Source organism: Crocodylus porosus, unplaced genomic scaffold, assembly GCF_001723895.1.
Source record: "Crocodylus porosus isolate Cpor-Errol unplaced genomic scaffold, CroPor_comp1, whole genome shotgun sequence".
Taxonomy (NCBI): Eukaryota; Metazoa; Chordata; order Crocodylia; family Crocodylidae; genus Crocodylus; species Crocodylus porosus.
In genome coordinates this window covers 60,614,062-60,639,123 of record NW_017728950.1, presented here as the reverse complement: position 1 = coordinate 60,639,123, position 25,062 = coordinate 60,614,062, and the positions used below count along the sequence as shown (strand labels likewise).

At 41.2% G+C, this 25,062-nt stretch overlaps 1 protein-coding gene across 4 annotated transcripts in view; it reads left to right on the top strand.

Annotated features, from left to right (window-relative positions):
* SMARCA2 (SWI/SNF related, matrix associated, actin dependent regulator of chromatin, subfamily a, member 2) overlaps positions 1-25,062 on the top strand; it is a 190,649-nt gene that overhangs the window by 156,209 nt on the left and 9,378 nt on the right. For all 4 annotated transcript variants that reach the window (XM_019554883.1, XM_019554887.1, XM_019554885.1 and 1 more), the window contains 2 exons: positions 19,451-19,556; positions 22,113-22,214. In XM_019554883.1, the coding sequence (XP_019410428.1) occupies positions 19,451-19,556; positions 22,113-22,214 (208 nt within the window). The remainder of the gene's footprint in view (positions 1-19,450; positions 19,557-22,112; positions 22,215-25,062) is intronic.

Genomic DNA, 25,062 nt, shown 5'->3' with positions numbered 1-25,062 from the left:
AGGGGATCTGGAACAGAAGTTCAATAAACCAATTTAACCTAAATCTGTTAAGTCTGATACTACATCCATCCAGTGTTAACTTAAATCAGTTTCAACGCTTTTGAAAGAGGTTTAGATGCACTGAACTTCTGTTGTGTTACTGGTTTATGTGTAATTTCTGTCCCTAGCCAAAAGGGCACACTGAAAGAACTGAGGGTTTTCAGTCTGGAGAAGAGCAGACCAAGGGTGATTTGATAACAGTCTTCAAATACCTGAAGGATGATTACAGAGAAGGTAGAGATGGGCTTTTCTCTGTGGTCATAGGGGGAATGGCTAGGAATGATGGTCTCAAGCTGCAACAGGAAATTTAAGTTGGAGATTAGGAATTTACTATGAGGCTGGTCAAATATTGGAACAGCTAGATAAATTGTAGAATGACCATCTCTGGAAATTTTCAAGAGTGGGTTAAACAGACACTTAGCTGGGATGGTTTAGGCAGGGATGGTCCTGCATGGACTCTCTCTGCTATTCTTTTTCAGATTTGGGACCCCATAATTCATCTTCCCGTGCTCTAAGGCCAATGCTAACCCCTCCCCCCCACACACACACACATATACACAGAAATACTCCCAGACACTCCAGTAGTTTAAGCTCCCCCTTTTTCAGGTGTCCTATGCTTGTTGTGGGTACTTGGGTTTATATTTCAATTCTTCAGGGACATGTGATAGTTGAAGTCAAATCAGACTTGGCCTTTAAGACAGAACAGCCCTATACACAAATCCCTATCTCTGTTTCCTCAGCAGTCCTGAGCATCTTTGAGATTTAATCAGTATTTTATAAGGAGACCACATTCCTTCTTCTCTTGCTCAACCTTTTCCCTTTTTTTCTGGTCCCTCTAAAATGGCTTGTGAATGACCAGTTCTTTATAGGTTTCCAGTCCATAGTCTAGTGAGCTTCCTATTTCCCTTCCTCAGGTAACCAATAGCTTAGTTACCAGCCTACCTACATCATCCATCTTACACCAACTGTTGGATATACATTTAGGATATACATTTATTCATAACAGCTTTTGCATCATTCCTTTTCAAATGAGAGAGTGAAGGCCTGGCAATTACAGCTGTCTGAATACAGAAGTCCACGTTAGAAAAAAAGTGAAGATAGGAAATGTTTTAGAACCCTGTTAACACCATAAGAAGTATGCTACTTTCTTTACCAATATTATACCTCTTATAAAGAAACAAATTTTAGAATGCCTGAAAATATACAGTTAAGCTATCTAGTGAGTTTCCCAGTGTTCATAATCATTTATCACTGTTGACCTACTTGACTGATAACAGCACACCCAACTTGAATACTGCCCTCTTAAAACTTGTAAAGATATATAGAAAAGAAAATTAGAATGATTTACTAGAAACTTATAAAATACCATTTCAATCTAAGGGGTTCATTTCAGTGCATTATAATTAGGGCATGGTTTAAATGACAATTTTCCCATTTTCACAAAAATCATGAAATTAAGTGATTTTCACAAAAAAATGCAATTTGCAAGGAAATGTCACAATATGGCCGCTTGCTGGGGAGCTCCCCAGCAAGCAGCCACGTCATGGGGTATTTCCTTGCAAAAAGAAGGAGCCATGGGGGTGTCTTCACTGCTGTGCAGTTCCCAGTCCCTACCCCTACCTGCTCCAGCCAGATGCAGCAGCACCAGTGGATTGGTGGGCAGGCAGTGGGAGGGAAGTGCTCTCTGCTGCCCCAGTGGGGATCCTGCATGCAGAGCAGAGCCAGCGGCAGGGACGGGGGCAACGCTGGGCGTGGCTGAGGCAGCCCAGCCAAACCTGCCTGCCATTGCGAGTCTGGCTGTAGGCTGCGGGCACTGCTGAGCCGCTGTGATGCCAGGTGAGTTCAGTGAGGCTGGGGTCCCCCATGTGTGAGTGATGCCATCCATGCTCCAGAGCACACCCCCCCCCCCAAAGCCACTGCTTGCCTCGCAACCCTTTGTTGGCTGTGGGCACCGCCAAGCCTCTGCCACGATGCTAGATGAGTTTGGCCGAGCTTGGGTCTACCAGGCACGCTGCCAGGTGAGTCTTCCCTCCTCCCTCTCCCCACAATCACTAGCGTCATGGCATGATCGTGGGGGTAAGGGGAGAGCACCATGACCCAAGCACGAAAATGGTAGCCTCTCCCATAATCGAGCCATGATACTAGTGAGCTGGGCCTGCAATTTAAACCAGGCCCTAATTATAATGGTAAAAGGCTATGTTTAAAACTATTAGTTAATAAAGTAAAAAACACAGACTGTTTCCAGGGTGCAGTCTTTGCAACACTACATAAACAACACATTCATAAGACCAAAGAAATCTATTGTTCATTAAATATTCCTCTATACTATTTGCATGTGACCTAATTTAATGCATCGGGGATTGTGTACTTTCATAGTCTTGACTATTAGAATCAACTGTATATGACCAGCCATGTTTTTTGATTATGGGCCTAAAAAGAGGAACAAAGTTAAAGTTAGGTGGGGAATATAAGTTAAAAGCGTGATAGTAAATAAAGGCTTACATATCAGTGAGAAAATGGTTAGGTCTTCAAAATGGTTGTTTCAAACAGGGTTGGGTTTTTTTTAAGATGTATCATTTTTGTAACAAAATCTAACATTACTTTTGAACGTTAGAAGGTCTCATTTCCCAATTTCAACTGTAACTCTCTTTAAAATCTGGCCCTTTTTGGAGAGTTGAAGGTCTTGGCTCATTTCTCAGTTGCAAATTGGTCATATAGAATGATTTGCTTTGTTCAGTATCTTGTAGCACCTTCGTCAGTTTAAGCTCAGAAGAGGCCTGTGGGTGAATCTTAACCATGGATCTCTTCACTGTACTAGGTAAGCATGCAGTAAGCATTGGATCAGGACTATCAAAGGAGGAGAACAAGCAGTTATTTTGAGGCTGGCTCTATTTGCTTACTGGTTAATAACTAGCCAAGTAATTCCAATTTTCAACCTAGAATTGTTTTTATGACTGAGTTTAATAAACCCAGCTTTTGAGAGAGTTTATAAAATGGAAACACTGACGTAAATTATACTATTGTGGCAGCTGTAATTTCTTATGTCACTTCCATTTAGCTCACCTATTAAAAATAGTTAATGATGGCTCTTTGTCCTGCCATGCTTCATAACAAATGCCCTCTTCATAATTCTCTGCTTTCAGGAGTCTATTCTTGCACAGAAAAGGCCCTTCAGTCCTTTTATTTGTGAGAAGAGGTTTAACCATTATCATAGCTTAATTGGAAGCAATGATGTTACATTTTCTAGATGGCACAGTGCAGTATATAATGCTTCTACCACAATAATAAAGAGACGGCATTGAATTTAAATTTACAATTAAAAAAAAGTCTTCCCATTTTTTGCCATTTATTTTCCTCTTAATGGTTGGAAATATTTTTCTTCTTTCTACTGCCACTGTTCACCATAACCTATTGGTACACCCTCTTGGTTATGCGGCAATCGCAATACGGCTGCACGTTTCCTCTTCTAAACAAGTCCTAGTCTATTTGTTCCTTAAATACCACTGTCCAGCTGGCTCTCCAGGAGTCTCTCTCCCATCTTAAAGTTGCACTAAACAGACTCTCTTTTCATGCCCAATAATCTATTTGCTAGGGGTTGATAGGACAACCTACCTCCAGCCATTCCTCCAGCCTGGGACCCTTTGGGAAGCAACTAAAGTCATTTTTCCAATGTCTCTCATGATTTCACAACACTTTCTCATGCCTCTCTGGGGGTTCCTTGAGCCTAGCCTCCAGGTTCGACCCTTACCTGCAGGCAGGCCTCAGCTGCCACCTCTCTTCTTCCTTCTTCACTGTCCATTCCTGGGCTTTGTCAGTGCAGCAACCCAGACCACATCCACCTTGTTCCTCAGGTCCTTTTGGTATGCCACAGCCTGTAGATTAGGTAGAGGGTTACCCGCTGTTGGATATTTACCTTCTGTACCCAAGTTGGGTATCTAGGATGATCCAGTTTAAGTAAAATTAAAACATTGATAAGTAAAACTATTTTTCTTCTATCACACATCTCTGTAAGATCATCTTAGGCATCTGGAAATTACTAAGCTGTACTTCCCCTAGACCTAATAGAGCAGGGTGTGAGAGGGATCCAGGGAAGTGGGTTAATCTGTGTTGCTGCAGCATACCTAGCCCTTCTTCTAAAGACAGTGTCTTGAGAAGCCTATGCACTAAATCCTGTTTTGTACCTTAGTTTTGCTCAGTGTGCCTTTAAATTAGATTATGTTATCCAAGTTTAGTCATTTCATATAGGCAGGGATCACACCAGAGTAAGCTATGGCCTGGCAATGCAGGGTAATTTACAGGTATTCTTCCCTTTTGTTAAGGAAGTCAGGGCAAAAAATCTAGTAACCAGCCTCAAATGACTTCCAGGATTTATTAACATCAATTGCATTTTCTTCTGTCTGCCTCTTGGGTCCACTCATACCCTCTTCAAATTTTTTGTAGTGTTCCTCTTAAACATTGGTTTAGCTGAGGAACAGATAGAAAGCAGCATCAGCAGAGAAGGATTCTCTTAAAGTGTAACTCTTATATTTTCTTGATTTCATCCTAACTTCCACATCTTGTCAAATATACCATCATCTTCCATTACCTACTGTAGTTTAATCCTAGTTTACTGAAAGGTATATTCTGACATCTGTATAGCTTAATGTATTTTGGAATCTTAGATGAGAAGGCAGGCAGGCTGTGCAGACTGCCAATAGAAGGCCTGAATTGCAGCTATCACAGCCTTTATAAAACCAGCTGGTGAGCTCCCTCCAAGGTGTTCTGGGCTTTCTGAGTAATACCATCTTATCTGAAAACCTGCTACTCAAAAGTTTTTGCATGCCTCCCAAATCCTAGTCTAAACAAGGCTGCACTGTAACAGGGAGTGATATTTTAAATAGTTTCCCACTTGGATTAGGGAGATGCCCAACAATCAATATAATCATGAATCATGCAAAAAATCTAATTTGCACATATGTTTTCAAAGTTTATGCTAAACAGATATGCAAAATGCAACATCCACTTAAGCTTTATAGTCTTCACTGTAATGCAGGCATTACTGTTTCCTATTCCCTTTGGATATCATGGTTTCCACTTGGCATAAACTATATCCTCCCAGGAATGGATTGTGGCATCTGTACTATCTGTCAAATCAACCTAAAACTGGTTAGACTGAGAACGTGATCCTAGTTACAGAGATGGATTGGTGTGAGTAGTGCACACTTATTCCCCTCTAGTTTATGCTTACTAATATTCTTATAATGTTGATCTCCTGACAGAATATTAAAAACCCAGTATCCTACCCAGGGGTGGCTTCCTAAAGATGTAACAGGACACTAACAATGTTATGGGTTATTTTGAAGTCTTTAAATACACATACACATATTGTGTATTGTTGTAATTGTTTCATTCGGATGTGCAAAGACAGCACGTCACATAAAAAACTGTACACAGTTGATAGAAAAAGAAAGGAAGAATCCACCTCAATTTTTCCTTTTCCTGTTGGTTTAAGTATTTCCATTGGTATGACTAGTATGAACCTTTTCTATCTTGCCCCCCTTCATTCCCCAAATACCATACACATAAAATATTTGTGTTTCTTTACGTTGTCTTTCCAATTAAAATGCCCCATTTGGGTTGTTTGTGTGCTCTCTGGGTCTGGAACTTGGTATGGGTTTACTGGTTGAACCAGATTATCAGCTGTTCTTCAAGATATAAAAGTTTCTTGAAGGAAGAAAGGCATGCTTTCTTTTTCTAGCTCATATCAAATTATAGCTTGAGTTTGAAGCAATGCATGGATATAGTTTCATATTAGGACATAGACTTCTTATTTGATTTGGAGTAAATTGAAGGGATTATTTTAAAATAAAGCCACAGGATATTTAGAAATCATTTAACGTGCTTTATAGGACTCTTAAGATAAATACCAATTAATATTTTCTTGCCAGTTTATGATATAATAGTCCTTTCTGCCTAACCTGGAGAAACCAGGAATATTGCTTTCTGACATTAGTTCTAGTAACTTGCTTGAAGTGGCTTCTGAATTAAATATTCACAAGTCCACTAAAATATCAGAAAAGGGTGTACCAGGCAAACTAAATTGTTTGGAAACCTGTGATATAGTTGAATGGACAGTAGGTATCATCACTAATTATAATATTTTATTGTTACATTTTTATAGTTGTTTTTATGTTGTACTCTGCACAGATACAACCACAAAATCAAAAGATGAGTGCTTTAACTTATTGCCAGGCCTTCCTGCCTTAAGCAATTAAGAGTTAGTTACATCCGTTACAAGCTTGTTTAACTACAAATGTGCCTGAAGTGCCAATCTGTTATTTTAAGTATGGACATCAGACTTCAGAAACCTACTTGTTGTCATCAAGAAGTAACTACAGTTGTAGAGCGATTTTTTTTTTTCCTCCTTGTTTCCTAACATTGCCTTGCCAACAGCAAAGGTTGTAGAGTGCAATGCAGTTAGAAAAGAAGAAGAAAGAAAACAAAGTATCTGAAACTCTGCCCTTAGCTACTACTTTCAATTTTAATGATGAGCTCATTATTGGCATTGACTGCCCTTGGAAAAAAAACAGGGAAGCTGCATGCCTGTGTTAAGGACAAATTATCTTTTGGGGCGTTGGGCAAGGATAGATAGATGTTTTGTTTCTTCTGTCTTTGTGTCAGGTTGTATTGGAGGTTTTTGTTCACTTGTTGTATGGGACAGAAAATTTGTGTTATCCAGCAACTGTTAAGGAAAAGGAAGATTCTCAAATTAATTGATGTTACAAAGTTGCAAAACTGTTTGGAAGAATTTGGCCCTAGACAACAAAAATATAAGAGTTTATGATAGATCTTGTGACTTTGTTCTAAATAAAAGTATTTGGAATTCTGTGCAGAAAGGATACAATGGATTTTTTTAAAACGATTTTAAAAAATCCCCCCAAACAGAATGTAGGACACAAGCAATCTCTTATATGAAACATTTCATACTCATCTCAGTCACCTTTCTAGCTTGAGGTCTATGATACTATGTGGAAGGAGAGAGAAAATACAGAAAAAGAAATAAAAGTTTCTCCTTTTAGTTTGACATGCTCCTTGTTTCTTTCTCCATTGGAGATACTGTTTTGGCAATCTACTTTTTTATTATGTTTTCCCTAATGAAGTACAACAATTAATCTAAGCTGCAATTATGATGTTTCAGCTAGGAATTTGAAATTTGTAAGCAAGGGAAAACAAGCAGAGAGCCAAGCTAAACGCTTTTGACTTCAAGGAAAATTGCCCTACGTGAAAAAGCAAATGTGTGGGGTTGGAAGACGGTATATATTGAACCAACTTGGTCCTTCCTGTGGAAGGATCAGTTTTGCATCTTCTTCTGATCTTAATATTGGAGAGCTTTTCATTCCATCCAGTGAGGTTAGAATAAAGATAACCTAAAAGGAACGCTAGCCAACAATGTGCCCTTGCTGCAAAGAAGGCTAACAGCATGCTGGACTGCATTAGCAACTGGTGGAGTGTTGCCAGGGAGGTGGTTATTCCCCTGTATTCAGCACTGGTGAAGCCACATCTGGAATACTGTGTTCAATTTTGGGCCCCCCACTACAGAAAGAATGTGGACAAGTTAGAGAGAGACCCATGGAGGGCAATAAAAATGGTCTGGGTGTTCTCACTGGTGACAGATGACAGAAAAAGGAGGACCAGTCTCCAATTGCAGCAAGGGAAGTTTAGGTTAAATGTTAGGAAAAAACTTTCACACGAGGAGGATAGTAAAGCACGTGAACAGGTTACCCAGAGAGGCTGTGGAATCTCCATCCTTGGAGGTTTTTAAGCCCTGGCTAAGCAAAGACTTGGTTGGGATGATCTATTTGGGGCTGGTCCTGCTTTGAGCAGGGGGTTGGACTAGATGACCTCCTGATGACCCTTCCAACCCTAATTTTCAGTGACTTTTAGCCAGGTGAAAAGTTTATAGCACATATATGAAATGTACTCTGTATAATAAAAGGAGTAAGTAGCATGGAGGTTGTCCCTGGTGAGAAGAGTAATTCTTTTTTCTTGGAGAAAATGTCTTTGTATGTTTATTGCTTAGCTGTTTGGTTACCAGTTGTAGTTTGTAGGGTCTATAGTCTGGCTGCAGTTCGGAGCTTGCAATCTGTTTGGAGCTGTGCGATGTGAGCTGAACAAAGCCAACCAAGGGTATGAGGGAAGCCCCTGCCTTTTGAGCATAGCTGACAGTTAACAGCAGAATCTAAATGAGAGGTGACACTTGCAAAAAACACCAACATGTAGCAACCACAAAGCCAAAAAAGAGCGGTAAACGGGGATTTTGAATGATTTAGGAGGATTACGATTTCTTTAAAGTTAGGGACATGAAGGAGATGATGAATGAAAGCAGTGGCGGAGATCTGAAAAATGGCAGAGAATGAAACAGACTGGCTGTAGAAACTGGAAGATGATGTTTCCTTGAGCAAGTACCTAACAGATGCTTTTTATACACAAAAGGTCACCTGTTACAGCTCATGCAGTAGTAGATCCAAGGACTGGTGATGCAGCTGTAGTCAGCGGTGGTGCACAGATAGAGATTTAAAGACATGAGAGAGAATAAGAAAGAAGCAGCAGCATGAATAAGCCAGGATTTGCAGATACCTTCTAAACAAGAAGGGAAACCCCTGGGTAAGAAGTGTGACCCATGGACTCATATAACAATATAAGGACAAGGGAAAAACTGGCTAATAAAGGAGAAAGAAAGTTGAGGAACAGGTATTTTTGCACTGGAGAACAGTCAGAAAAGAGGATGATGTGACAAGGAAGATGAGAGTCCCTAGCTGCACAGAAAGAAGGAGAATGTTGAGATAGCTAGGGGCTGGAGTCCAAAAAGGAATGAGAGGGATACAGAAAACTGAGAGAACAGAAGGTCTGATGAAATGATTTAAATCAGAACAGAAGGAAAAGAACCAGAAATTCACACTAGTACCTGGAAAGAAAGTCTGTGCGACTGGGGGATCCTTTTTAAGAACTGGCAATGCTGTCACCAGAGTGGATTTAGAAAGTGGAATAGTATTCTCTTTGCCAGGAGCAAAGATATGAGTTATGAACCTCATTATAATAGGATCCCATTGTAATAGGGAAAGACTCCAGTGATCCAACTTCGTGTTGGGACCAATAGCATTGCCAGTTTGTAAGAGCAACAGGACTTCCATTCCCCCCTCCCCCCCAACATACACACACGTTGCTGGGAAATAAGAAGAACTCTTCAGCCTAAAGCAGATGGATAACGGAGAGGACCATGCTAGCAGCAGGAAAATGAAGGAAAGCTACATAACTGATGTAGTTATGAAAGGAAATTAAAGGAGCTGGGATAATTCTATGCAAATGATACAGAAAGGGGAGTTCTAGCAATCCAATAAGTGGGTATGAGGTGTGGAGTTGTGCTTGCTGTTCTCAGGTTGCAGAGCAGAACAGAGAGCATTTTTTCCATGCTTCTGGGCTGTGTTTGTTGCCACACAGGGCAGGGAGGGATTTTTTCCCCCATCCTGTTGCTGTAGATGTCAAGGTCTTTGGGATATATATGTATCTCAAAGTGTGTATATATATATACACTTTTTATTTTTTTGCCTTCCTTAGAAGCATTGTGTCTTGGCTACAACCAAGGCACAAGATTTTGACTAGGTTGTGCCAGTGCTCCTGCTTCCTGGGACTTAATCCCTCTCCATGGATTTCTTGAGTACATTATAACAACCCTTGCAGTAGCAGGACACTGACTACCATTATCACCCTGCTTTACCTGTTGCAGGTTAGGGTGCTTTTGCTGTCTTTGGGCAGCATGCCTTGTTGTATGGCAGGGTTGACTTGTATAGTTTTAGAAATAGATTAAGCAAAGACTTTTATGGGATGATTTAGATAGGGATGATCCTACCTTGAACAGGGTGTTAAACTAGACAACTTCCAGAGGTCCCTTCCAGCCCGGCTTTTCTAGAACTCTTCAATTCCCACTGAAATGGATCATACTCAGAAGATGCTCAAAGAAATGGAAAGTCCCATTAGCTTCAGCAAGAGTCTTCCAGTCATGAGAGAAAGTGGTTGACAGAATTATGAGATAATGAAGATAATGGATAACAGCTATAAGGACTGATGCTGTTAAGAAGGGTCTGGGGAGGCATTCATAGAGAGAAGGCTCAAGAAGAGCTCCAGAAGTGATCCCAGGAACTGCAGACATGAGAATCATTTCTATCCCTGCCTGGCAAATTTGGTAGAATATATAATAAAGAATACTAAAGAATAAAATTAGCAGTTGCATAGATAAATATAGGCTGGGGAAGAGTCAATGTGATTTTTGTAAAAAGAAATCCTCTGTCACTGGATTTTTTTGAGGGGGGGTCTTAACGAGGGGGTTCATACTGTTGTTTTTTGGCAAAGCTCCTCACCAAGGGCTGTAAAAACCTTGAGTGTCCATGGAATTAGAAAGAAGATTCTTTTGTGGATCAACAGCTGGTTAAAAGATAGAAAACAAAGAATAGGGATAAACTGTCATTTTCAATAGTGGGGTCTCCAGGGATCTGTCCTGTGGCCAGTTTTGTTCAACATGTTCATAAATGATCTGGAAATCAGGGCATCTAGTGAAACTGCAAAATTTGCAGATGATATTAAATTTTACAGATAGTCAAATCCCAAGCTGTTTGTGAGGAGTTACAGAAAGATCTCATAAAACTGAGTGGGCAGTAAAGTGGCAGATGAATTTCTGCATTGACAAGTGCAAAGCAATGCACATGGAGAAAAATACCCTCCATTTTACATAAACAATTCAGGACTCTGAATGAGCCATTACTACCCAGGAAAGAGAAATTGAAGTCATTGTAGATAGTTCTTTAATGGTGTTGTCTCAGTGTGCAACAGCAACCAAAAAAACAGTTAAGAATCACTGTGAAGAGAACTGAGAACAAAATGGAGAATATCATTACACTACAATATAAATCCATGGTGTGCCCACATCTTGAATACTAGATGCAGTTCTGGTTTCCACATTTTAAAAAGGAAGTGGTAGAATTTAAAAAAAGCAACAGAAAAGGGCAACCAAAATGACCAGGGTCATGGAATAGCTACTGTTCCAGGAGAGACTGAATAGGCTACTTCTCTGTAGCTTGGAAAAAGGAAGGCTGACGGGATATGATAGAGGCCTATACAGTCATGATGGTTGTGGATCAAGTGTATAGGGGACAGTTATTCATCAAGTCCCCAAACCCCAAGAACTGTGGCGTACCAACTGAAATTATCGGAAGGCAGGTTTAAAATGGAGGAAATACTTTTTTACATAATACTTCGTTCCATTGTGGAACTCACTGCTGCAGGAGATTATAGAAGTATAACCAGTTTAAAAAGGGCTTAGACAAATTCACGGAGGACATTTCCATTGGGAGCTTTTAAACAGAATGCAGAGAGAGGTCCTCTGATTCCCCTAAAACAGTGATGGTTAATGCAAGGGAAGATATGACAGGATGGATCACTCTAGATATACCCTGTTGATATAATCTCTCTAAATCATCTACTACTTCCCACTATTGGAGACAGGGTACTGGGCCTAAATGAATCATTGGTCTGACCCAATAACGGCACTGCTTATGTTTTAAATTTCTCACTGACTGTAGAACCAATAGCTTGATTCAAACCATCCTAATGGGACACTAGTCCGTTAATCTTTTTTTCATTTATTTTTGTATCAGAGGTCACAGTTGCTGTCTTTGCAGAAAAAGATTGATATAAATTGCAAAGAACTGGGGAAAATCTGATACTTTTCAGGATGTGAATCACCTTGGCAGACTCCATTTCCAATAATTCCAGTAGAATTTGATTGGCATTTTGTTATTTCAAAATTTAATGTACAAATGTACTTAGAAGGAAGAAGAAAGTGCCTTTGGGGCAGTTGTACCTTGCTCTGCACCTGTTTCATCAAACCAATTCCCATCAGAGACGCCTGCTTTTGGGAGAGGGGTCTTAGTACAGAAACAGAGTCTTACTACTTCCATCTCTCTATTCCAGGTTTCGGTTCTTACGCTTAACCACCTAGTCTGTCTTTGTATTTCTGAAATTGAGAGTACCATTTAAATGGGCAGAGGCAAAAAGATCTAATAATCCAATACAATTATTATATTATTTTTTTAAAAATTAGCATTTTTATTTGAAACAAAAATATAGTGCTTCTGACCTAGGAATTTGTCCACAAACTGAAAATGTCCTGTCTTCCACCTACTCTTTCCACACCACATATATGCATGTTGGTTTATTCTCCAGTACTCTTCTCCATCCATTTGAGAGTTTTCCTATATTCAAAACCAAGTTTCAATCTAAGCTTCCTCCTGAGCTTACTTATTCTTAGGGAGGTTCTTTCTCCCTTTCCTTACTTTAGGGACTAAGGTGAGAAAATGCAGTGCTCCCAGTATTTCTCTTGTCTAACTGGACGTTCGCAGTATCTCTCTCTCCCTTTATCAGCATTCAGTCTCTAGTGTTTAGGCATTAGTTGGTGCACCTGCTACTCTCTATTAACAATGCTTAGGTGGCAGCAATTGACTTTTAGTGGGACTCCCTTACAATACAGCTGTGTCGTATGAAGTGGTGTCTCCTGTGATTGATCAACTCTGCACTCAGCCTTGGCACTTCAAACACAGAAGTAAGGGCAGAGCTGTTCTTGTTGCATAGAGATTCCTTCCCTTAACAGATTGTTATTAACCACATTTTACAATGCTGGAGCTGGTGGGTGGGATCATTGGGGAGTTCCTGTGTTCTCGCTTATGCTAGGGACTCCCTCTGTCTTCATATATATTAAATATTTTGAACATTCTATCAGTTAAAACAAATAATTAATTTGGTGCTTGTATCACCCCAGTTTTAGCAGAATTGAGTTGAGTGAAATAAAAGACGTTTGTATTTAAACTGATCCATACCTTTTAAGGGTTTCCTTGACTTCCCAGTTATTGAGTGAATTATAAAATGTTTGCCAACATGGATAACCAGTTTGAATCAATGTACTCTGACATTTTCAAATACTCAAATAATTTGGACTGTTCCTTTGACCAAAACGGTGATCCAAATATTTAAATATCAGCAATGCAAATTGATTAAAAAATAGCAGAATGCTAGCCATCTATTAGCAAAGCCAAATAGTCCTGGGGCAGAAAAATTAAAATATACTTCATAAAACATGCATGATCTATCTGTGTTGCTGGACTAGAGCTGGAAGTTAATGGATGCAGAGGAACAGTTTTATTGTGATGTATTGTTATATAAAAATAACCACTATAGCTTACAATCAGATGGGTATTACAATTAGCACATTGTGCTGTGTGTTGAGGATTTTTAGACAATAGTACACCAATAGTACAAGTATTCAGGATACCATTAGAGATGGTCAGGTCTGCCTGCTGTTAATGGAGTGTCATTCTGACACTCAATGTGCCAGGTTCTCCACAGAAGTAGGAGCATCTTCCAGCTTCATTTTTTTGCCTTGCTTTCCTTTTTTCTGGTTTCAGTCATTTCAAACATCTGAAGTGGTCAGTGGTTTAGCAGTGGCAATAAAGTATTGATCTATCTCTCATGTCAGTGCCAATTCTCTCTGGTAATATACTACCAATAGAAACAAAGTGGTATGATGCATATATGTAAATATAGCTGTATTCTCCCCTGGTGTGGCTCAGTTGAACACAATGCAGTATATGCAAACATACAAGTATGCACACACTGGCAAGCTGTTTGGGGGGAAAAACAAGAGAGATTATTTTTCTGGCAAAGATGATGAGATAAAACAGTGAATGAACATGAAAACCTTTCTTAAACCAGTCTCTCAAAATAATTTTTTTTCCTTAATACATTTTGATCTGTATGTATTTACTACATAGAAAAAATGGAGGACCTAGTGCAGTAGTAGTGAACAATCACTCATCTTTCTGTCACAGTCGATTCTGTTAATTTATGCAGGTCCCTCTTGCTCTTCAACATGTATCCTGCTAGTTGCTAGGCAACCATGAGTGATGTACTGCGCATGCTTTCTATGTGGTAGCCGTCATGGTTATTATTTTTTAATTATAAAACTGGGGATATGGATTAAAAGAGAAGAGTGACATTCATAATAATTTCCTTCCAAATACCCATAGTACAGCCATTTGAGACTTCTTTAAAAAAGAAGTGATCTGTATTTTTGTCTACCTTATTCATTTATGGTATGGATACATGAAGGGAGTAGGAAATGTAATTCTTCTGTGAGAGGAGTTTCAGTAAAAAAATGGTAATACTGCATAAGCTGTCATTGATCTAGGCAGACAAATTCAGATGTTAGTCTTCTGTATCTGCTGCATATTTCATGTCCTTAATGCTTTTTTATGCACAATTTTAAATAATTTTCAGTAATTAGTTATGCCAAATTCTGAGTAGCAAAGCATTTCAGTATTTGTGTAGCATTTCAAATTCAGTAGAATCTATGGACAAAGCCACAGATAAAATTCTAGCCTATCATATTTTTCTTTCTTTATATTTTTTTTGTAAATTTTACTACTGCTTAGTTTAATCATTATAAGCAAAAATGTAAGACTCTGTGTGTGTGTGTGTGTGTGTGTGTGTGTTTATACATTTATGTCAGCAGGAAACAAAAAGCTCTACAAACATCAAGGGAATTTTCTGACATATAGTACCAAGAGAGAGGTGCTAAAGTGGTTTAATGTGATCAGAATTCAAAGTTTATTTAAGATATTTTTTATATATTTAAAGGATATACCTACAAATTGTTTTTAATTGCTGCCAGAATCTGAAGTGCAGTTGGGAACAAGCCAGAATGAAAACAGTTTGATACCTCTCTTTCAACTCAAGACTATTCATCTTAAATAGATTTTTCAGTTGAAAAGTAAGCTTCTAAAGTTTCAAGGACAGCAGTGGGAATGAGCTTCTTCTGAGTTGCAAATCCAAAATGTCAGCTGCAAGTTAGAGCTGTGCATCTGGTTTGCCTTACCTTTCAAATGACAGATCAGCGGGTATGCTTTACTAGCAGCAATAGCTGTCTGTTTTTCTCAGAACTTTAAAAGCTGTATTTCACATACTTTATAGGATGTAATTGTAAGGCTAGGCTTTGAAATAGTGAAATTCAGTATCAGCAGCTCACATTTTGAATTATTTTTTAAGTAAGGGGTTCGGATTTTGAAGCAAGTATGTAACAGGATGATAGTAAAGTAGGGACCTTATGAGGTCATTTAGTCCAGCCCCTACTCAGGCAGATCATCCCTGACTAACCCATCCCAGCCAAATGTCTGTCCAACCTATTTTGATAGGTAGCCTATTTTCCTAGTCAGAAAGTTCCTTCTAATGTGGTACACACACACTTACTGAAAGAATGTTATTAAGGTCGCAATGCCAAGCACTCTCAAGGTAGGAAATGCCCGTGTGATTTTAATTGAGCTCCTTGTGTGAATTCACTGCGATGCAGTCTTAATTATGTGAAGATGTACTGGGTTTTTTTCCACAGAGCTCCTGCCTTCTTCAGTGCACAGCTGGGACAGCAATTATTTAATGAGCAGCTATCCAGTGTATTTTGTATCTTGTTTGTTAAGTGTGTTGCCACATGTCTTTTTACCACAAACTATTCTTATTATACTCTGAAGACAGAGTTATTCATTTCTTCATGGGTTTCTCTGTGCTGCTCATTACTACATAATATCTTAGTGCTTCATAGATATTTAATTAATTGATTTACACCACACCACAGTGGCATTAGGATATGGTATTATTGTAATTTTCCATATAAGGAACCAAGAAACAGAGTTCAAGGTCAAAAGTGCCCAATTTATGGTACCTGGGATTTGATTTTTCAGAGCAGTTATCATTATCTAAAAAGTTTTGATGTTCAGAATGAAGCTCCTATTGACCCGAGTATGACCTCAGCACGTCTATACAGAAAACACCAGGATCCCAACACAGGCACCCAGAAAATGAGGAGAAAGAAACTAGTGATCACCAGTATAATAATTTTCTCTTAATATAGTTTTTTGCGCATAATTTCCTCCCTTTTTAGAAGGACAAAATCAAAAAAACAGGAGTGGCATTTTCTTGGCACTCCCATCAGTTATCATGCAGGGATCCTGGTTGTCCATGATTAAAAAAAAATCACAAGTTCTATGATAAAAAAAGTGCAAATTCTCTGAGAAAAATCCCCAAATCCGTGTTTAAAATTAAATGCCCCCCACAGCCCCTGCCCCCCAGCCCTGCTGGAGGAGGTCCCCAGCTGCCAGGGATATGGGGCCAGGACCCCAAGTCTGCAGCCCCCTGCCCCAATGGAAGGCAGCATCTGCTACAGCAGGAGCACAAGCCAACTCCCCTCCTGCTGCTGCCTGCTGCAGATTCAGGCAGGGCCGGCTCCCAGTGGCAGCATGCAGTCCTGGGGGTCAGGGGTCCCACGCCCCCTAGATCTGTGTGGGGGGTGGGGGTAGGGCAGGTGTGTGCTGCCCTTGCGCACACAGAAGTGTGGCCAGGACAGCGCGGAGCTTGCAGTGGCAGGCAGCCTTCATGTGTGGCCCACTGTGCCTTGCTGCACCAGTTGTACACCCTGCGCTCCAGTGGGCCAGGGGAGGGCAGCAGGATGGGGAGTGTAGCACTTACGACCCAGAGTATGCAGCACTCTGTCCAGGGGAGAGGGGGTTTGCAGTCTCCCCACACCCAGCCACAGTGACTGGCCAAAGCCCCCCTTTCCCGGCCAGAATGTGTCCAATCTGCTTGGGGGCTGAGGGAGCGGGGGAGGCTGCAAACACCCCCCACTCTTCCCGGCCAGCAGAGTGCCCAGCTGGCTGCAAACCTCCCCACTCCCTCAGCCCTTAGCCAGCTTCCCTGTCTCCACCCCGCCCTGCCCCACAACCCTCAAGCCCCACTTACCTCCAGCACAGGAAGAAGGGTGAGCCTGAAGCAGCCTCCAGTAAGTGCCAGTGTCCGGCCCTGCCCTTCCCCCTCTCCATTCCCCTCCAGGCAGGGTTGAGGGTTTTCCCGCCCCTTTTGCAAACAGCTCTTGTGAGCTGAAACTCTGCCAGCCTGCAGGGCTCTTTACAAAAGGGGGAAATCCATGGGTTTCTCTTCTAAAAGGGAAAATCCATGTTCTGATAAAAATGGGAAATCTATGGTTTTCTGTTTTCCCATGGATCCCCTGTTATCAGTAGTGTTGGAACCTTTATATCGCTCCTATTTCAGTACTCCAATGTCAGTATCTCCCTCTCTGGCTCTGTCCCAGTCTTCCTTGTCACACCTATCTCTTGTCCCCATATAATTTCTCCCACTAGTGCCTTGTCCCAGTCTTCTTGCCAGCAGTCTCTGTCTCTCCTCTTCCATCAGCTCCTTTTCCAATTTCAGTGTTTCCCAGAGCCAGGTGTCTCCCAGTTCCAACCAGTCTCAACTTGCCTAGTCCCCTAGATCTTATTATCCTTATGCTAACTTCCCTCTCACAATCCTAATCAAAATTTTTTTCATCCTGTCCCCAGACTCCTTTTCTCAGCCTACACCTTTCCCTCTCTCTCCCTCTCCAGCTTTTATATTCTCTGTATTTGAATAAGACCGCTTCCTTCTCCATGCTGCCTACATGCAGGATGGCCGTTGAGAACACATACAAAAGAGGGTCTCTGCTCTTAATCTTGCATCCAGCCTGAAGCTATCAACCTAGAAAATGTTCTTCTAAACTGCAGTGGTCCTTGGCTAGAGCACACGTAATTGCTTGCTCTGTGGAGATTTGTAGTATAGTCAACACTAAGAGCTGTGATGAGAATGATCAGTGAGAGCTTTAATCTTCAGAGACTTTGGTTCCTTGATTGAGGTTTACTGAACAGTTGTGAACTGTGATTTTTCAGATGCTTAGAATTCAGCTAAATTGGATGGGTTTTCACAAGGGTGACAAAAGGCACATCTCTGACACAAGGGCCACACCTGTGTAAAATGTCCTTAGAAACCCCTGTTTCTAAGTACTGGAACAAAGGATGTTTTGTGCCAATATTCTAACATGGCCAGATATGGACTGTAGGGCTCCTCAAGAGCTAATCCAGCCCAGGGCATGGAGACAAACACTGTGGCCTCTGTGTCAGTGGCAGCAGGTCTGGCAACAATGAAAAGTCTGGTGGTCGTGATCGGTCTGGGATAGTCTGGATGTGGCAAGCAGTCCAGAGGTGGTGGCAGTGGTGGGTCCCTAAGCAGGGAGAGGTCTAAGCGCAGAGATCTGCTGATGGTTGGGAGGCTTCCAGCAGCAGCAGTGGGTCCTGGAAAGGAGGGGTACAATTATAGCCTTAGAGCTGCAATGTCAGTTAAATTGTATAGAAACTTGGAGCAAAAACTGCCCACAAGTGAGTTAATACTGACCAAGAAGGTTCAAGCCACAGTGTGAATGTGAGCCCATTATAGTCCAGGATAACATGGGCCCAGCACACTAAAGATAGAGAAAGAAAAGAGCAAGGAAAAACCCTTGTCCGTTGTCCTTTGTACATGAAGTGTTAGTTAGCTCCTTTATGGCCTCTCTTATTACTCATATACCTGTCACTAATAGAGCTGGCCACAGGAGCTACTAACATATTACAGGAATATAGGCTTAGAATGAAGATTCCCTTCTCTGTTTCCATGAGTGTGTGTGACCTGGCCCACATAGTCATCAATAGATGCTTCCACCCTTAACAGCTTAAATTCAACCACTGAGTGGGAAGCCATAAATAGGAGGACAAGATAACTATGCAAAAAGACAGTAATAATGGTGCTAAAATAGTTACTGATCAGATCGCATCTGAGGAAAACAGGGAAAATTGAACACCTATAAATCAACAAGTTGAGGCAACGTGCATTTTAGAATATTAAGGGAATTAGATGACACATTACTGAATGCCTAACAATTATTTGCAGATGACTGAACAAACTCAAATTGAAGTACTGATTTTTTCACAAGAGAAAAGGAGAGCAATTCTAGCAATTACCTTCCCAGAAATCTACCTTTTCTTCTTATTTATTAATGAAAGTTAATATTGATATTTTCTGTAACATTCAGTGAACGTGATCTAGATTAGCACTTGAAGAGGGACTATAGACAGTACTAGGTGGGAGAGAAATATAAGGTTGTACAAGACAACTGAATCAAGAATAATCAAATGAAGAAAAGGATAAAACAGCACATTGGACAAAGTATTAGGAAATATAGGTGGGGAATAATCCTGGTCCTAGATCTTTAGATCTCCTTGATGTCTGATAATGATGTAACAGGACAAACACACGAAGAGTCTTCATTAAATTTTAAGCTAATTGTTTATATCAAGTGAAATAAATTCAGAGCAAAGAATGCACCTCTAAATCCCTTGAAAGTAATTTTTTTTTATGATTTATGATCTGATTGTGTATATTCTGTTTCTTGGCAAAGGTATAGTAATTCTTTGTATTATGTCTTTGTTTTTCTCAACAGTTCAGGACGGCAGCTAAGTGAAGTCTTCATTCAGCTTCCATCTAGGAAAGAATTACCAGAGTATTATGAATTAATTAGGAAGCCAGTAGACTTCAAAAAAATAAAGGTAAGCATCTGTTGTCACTGGATTTATGACCTAAATACCTTGTTCTGGGCAGACCCAAGCCCTCAGACTGACTGTGACTTCTCCACTCTATGATAGGCAAGTTTTGTCACAGAGGGAAAGTACATCTGGCCAGTATGCAAACTTCACCCTGAGGTTCTTTGTTGAATGTCAGTTGTCAGCAGCCTGGAGGTCAAAGGCCAAGGCCTACCTTCCCCCGGAGGGCAGTCAGGGGGGTGAGACAGGCTGGTAGTGTCCCTTCTGTCCATGGTGACCTTGGGTTCCCCTCTCAGGGACCCTTTCCTGTTCTGAAATCCCTCCTTTTGTAGTTTTTCTCCCTCTGATGACTCTTCATCTCTGGGCATTGTTCACTGGCTTCCCTGTGGTCATAATGCTGTCCAAGTTCTGTCCTGTCAGCATATTCCTTTGTTCCCACAAACCCATCACATGCACACATCTTAACTTGGTTGTTTAACAGTTGTCCTAATTTGGTCTGTTCACCAAAGCTGAAAATCCCAAGGGCTCTGCAGTTTGGCACTGTGACCTAATGCCACCTTATCTCATGTTATGGAGCAGTGAGCTACATGTCTTCAATTTCACAGCCTACGTGTCTGCTGGCTTCAGACATAGTGGGCTCTGAAGAAAACTGTCACAAACCGGCTTTTTAGAAACCACTCAACCCCTGCCATTCCCCTGGACTATTGTTCTAATGCAATATCTACTGTATCTACAATCCAGTTCCCAGAAGCAAACCTCTAAATACCATTTTCTAGCCATCAGCATCTTAATTTGGTATAGGCATTTTATCTGTCATCTCTGTAACTAATAGAAAAATATATCCATTATACAGCTTTGTGGATGTTAGGTTGCTTCGAAATACTACTTACATGGATTTCATTTAATATGTAATGTACTATTTCACTGTTGATAACTTACTGAAAGCAAACTCCCAGGACAGACATAGAGCATTCTTCCAAAGATCATATATTGCCTTGTTCATAAAGGCCCAAGTCTGAAACCTGTGGACAAGCCTCTCATTCAGAAATTATGCTTGCAGAAATGTGGACAACTCAGAATAGAATCATCCCCCTAAAACAGAATCAAGTTTTATAACAGCCATATATCATCCAGCTACTACTGAATACTGGGAAGTGGTGTCTACAAGCCATTGAACCTTCGTAGCCACAAGGAACCATGCTGACTCCATGTACTAATCATTCCTCTAGCACTGTCACCGGATGGGGTCCCCAGGGATGGCCATGATGCCTGTAGGGCTCCATGACCATGCCAGTCTTGCCCAAGAGACACCCTTTTCCCCACCTGCCACATCTTATTAGTAATTACAATAAATAGGGAGGCTGCCCTCGAGTTTGTGCTTAGGCACCGTCCCGATGGACCTTACTGAACCCTGTGGGTTATTGGACCCCTTTCAGGTCCTGCTTAAAATGGTTGCCTCACGGGACACACTCAGCATTATGGGCTAGATGCATGGCTCCAAAACCACCCCTTTACCACACCCCAAGCCTCACAGATGGTAATTAAACATTGCCTTTCTGGGGCCTTGCTGTAGCTCGGCCTCCTGTCATTACCAGGCTCTCTACAGCCCTGTCTCTGTGCCTATGCTGGTGCTGGGCTCTTTGCAGCCCTTTTGTCACTGTGTCCCCTGGTGCTAGGGTCCCCACACTGTAGCAGGCCCTTCCAGTGAGGCTTCCCCAGTAGCCTCAGCCCAATCCACCAGTTTGTAAACAGCAACCAAAATGTGAGCCCCTGGGCTATAACATAACACAAGCAGTTCAGTGTGTGCTCTGTCCCTTTAAGAGTCAAACTTCTCCCCCAGCACTAAGTGCCTTGCAGGCCAGGGTACTTGGTGAGCTCCTGGAGCCCTATTAGCCCTATCAGGCAGCCACAGCATCTCTGGGCAATTCTCCCCTGGAGGCTCCTTCCCCTGGCTGTTGCCAGAGAACTAACTCCTGCTGGTCTCAGCCTTGGGGTTTGTGCCTAGGGCCCTGCTGCCTTCTGGTCAGCTGACCGGGTGCAGGCGCAGGCTAATTCCCTTGTTAGCCTGTTGCCATAGCAACCTGCACCTGTGGGGTTTCTGTCTGGCTCTTAGTGCCCTCTCCCTAGGCAGTTTCTACTCTTAAAGGAGCAGGTACCTTAGTGCCCTGCGACACTCTCCCACAAATTCCCACCTCATTCCCATTCTGCTTTTGAGCTGCAGATACCTTGAGATGAACTCTTTTATACACAGAAATTCAGTTTCTTTTACCTTTGTCCTTTCCACTTCAGGCAGGAATTGCATAACTTTTACTCTGCATTTGGCCATTATGTGTTTCTGTCAGGTACCTTAGTACTGTGCCCTGTAATGGGTTTATCTATAAAACAAAGATAGATGTCTTTTTGTTTTCCTATTAAGTTGATGACATTCTTAATAGAGACTTTGAATTTTACTGTGTTACAGGACAGTTATAACTGACTCTATCTTTTGTTTCTCTCTCTCTCGTCTCTCCTCTGTCCACCTCCCCCTTCCTCCTCTCCCCACTGTCATAAATAACTCAATAGGAGAGAATCCGTAACCATAAATACCGGAGCCTTGGCGACTTGGAGAAGGATGTCATGTTGCTGTGTCACAATGCTCAGACATTCAATTTGGAAGGATCACAGGTCTGACTGAAACCACATTTTTGTATATTTTATACGTTTCTGTCAAGTTTTCTATCGTTATAAGTTTCTATCCAGGTTTCTATTAAGACTAATGTTTATTTATTTATTTATTTGAGAGTCTTCAATGCTTTGCCAGCTAACTTCTTGGTGTTGTCAATGATAGACACTGTGCTTAAAATTTTTGTTGAAATAGCTTATTCTTCAGGGTTATAGTAACATAAAGTCCCATTTTCTCAGCTTTTTCCAGTATCCCCAGTATCTGAGCTAGCACATGAAAATAGGTAATGGATCTAATTGGGGTTCCCTCAATCTTGGGACCAGGTTCTGTTCTGGCCCTGGAATAGCTCAGAGCAGCCACGGGACTAATTATGCTAAATGGTTGTCATTGTGAGGAGTTTAGGATCAATTTGGAATCAGAAAAGTACAGCTGAAGATGCAAAGTAATGATATAGCAGACAGCTAACATAGGTTGTTGCCAGTGGAAGGAGGAGTGTTCAGTGGAAGAATCTTCACGTGAAGTTTTTACAATTTATGACCCCTCTCTGGGTTTTTGGTTGTAGCCATGTTGGTCTAAGGACAAATCATATCTACTTGCATCGACTCAAAGAACCTTGCCTGCCAGATCCCTCTCTGCCATTGAAGCTAGGTACAAGTTATATATTCTCTGGATATTGCAGTGGATATTGTATTGTGTAGATATTATTTACCTTCTTGCTGGAATATGGAAGTCTGTTTTTAAAGACTATGATGCTGAATCTGCACTGAGTTTCAACCATGTAGACTATAAAAAAAAATCAACTATATAGACTATAATTCTATCATTTTAGGCAGGTGTGTGATATAGGGCTTGGGTTATGCATAAATCTGTGTTCAGTCAAGTTAATTGAGGATGAAGAACTAAATGCAGATATGAGTGGTGACAATACAGATAGACTGGAGGACAGAGGAGACTGAAATATCTTTTGTGGATTCTATATGAGATTTAGTTACAAAAGAGTAAGAGGCAAATCTTCTAATGAACAGGCTACCTATCCTAGTCAAGAGCATATTAAATTCACAATAAAAAGGTATGTGAGAAGGGGAACCAAATAAGCATTCATTTAGAACAAAATCAAAATGTTGTGAACAAAATTAATTAAAGCACCAAAGAATATGATGTGAAGGAATTCTCTAGTTCCCTATACACCAATGCTATGAACCTGCGTAATAAAGACAAAGAATTGGTATTGTGAGAGTAAATTCAACCTAGTTGCCATTACTGAAGCCTGGTGGGAACCTTTGCATGGCTGGAGTGTTAACTAGGTTATAGTCAGTGATTTGGGGAAGGTCTGAGTAGGAAAAAGGGGAAGGAATGGTGGAGAGTGGCACCCTATGTTGAAAATGGTATTGTCCGTTTCAGAGTTATTGACAGCATGAAAGCAAATGATCTTGAATGATTATGGCTCTGTGTCCTAAGCAAAGTGAGGTAGTCTTCTCCGTGTCCTAACAGAGAAGACACAATATGGGGTGGTAGTTGGTGACTGCTAAAGTCTACCAAATCATACAAGAGAACAAGATGACCCACTCCTTAATTCATGAAGAAAAAATGAGAGACTTCAAGCTGGGCCCTAGCAGACATTACACTTTTGACACTTAATGCGGTAATTATAACATGCCACATGTTCAGCCAATGTATGGTTCAATAAAATGGCACACCAGTCACATAAAATGTGGAATATTTTTGTGGCTGGTTTGCCATTTTATTGGCACAGGGTCACATCCCCATCATGCATGGGGGAGCCCTGGGTCCACATGCATGAACCTGGTGCTTCAAAGGTTTTAATCATAAAGATGAAAATATTTATAAGCCAGATCAGTTTGCAAAAATAATTTAAACAAAAAGTGTGAATGATAATTGGTGAATATTTAAAAAATACTTTAACAAATGCTCAAAAAAGCCACAATTCACACTGAAGATAGGTTACAGAGGTAGGCTAGCAAAAACAGGATGTGCTTCAACACTGACAAGTGCAGGGTGCTGCACTTGGGCAGTAGTAACCAGCAGCATATTTATAAGTTGGGGAAACTCCCTTCTTGAGATCATGGAGGCAGAAAGGGATCTTGGAGTCGTTATGGACTTCAAGATGAACATGGGCCAACAGTGCGAGGTCACAGTTGGAAGGGCTAACTGGACCTTGTTGTGCATCCACAGTGCATCTGTAGCAGGGACAAGGAGGTGATCCTCCCCCTCTATGCAACACTGGTCAGGCCACAGCTGGAGTACTGTGTCCAGTTTTGTGAACCCCACTTCAGGAGAGATGTGGACAACATTGAGAGGGTCCAGAGGAGGGCCACCTACATGATCCGGGGACTACAGGGCAGACCCTACAATGAGAGACTGTGGGACCTGAACCTGTTCAGCCTTCACAAGAGAAGGCTGAGGGGGGACCTGGTGACAGTCTATAAACTCACTAGGGGGGAACAGAAGAGTTTGGGAGAGACCTTGTTTCCCCTAGCGCCCCCTGGCATAACAAGGAATAACAGCCACAAGTTGTTGGAGAGTAGGTTTAGATTAGACATCCATAAGAACTACTTCACAGTCAGGGCGGCTAGGATCTGGAACCAACTTCCAAGGGAAGTGGTGCTGGCTCCTACCCTGGGGGTCTTTAAGAGGAGGCTTGATGCCTACCTAGCTGGGATTATTTGAGCCCAGTTTTTTCTCCTGCCCTGGCAAGGTGTCGGACTTGAAGATCTATAAGATCCCTTCCAACCCTACTTCTATGATTCTGTGAAGAGAAAAATGCTGTTCTGGTTAAAAAATCAACCTTGCTTATAGGGCTTGCTTAAAATGAATTGAGGAGACGCCTCC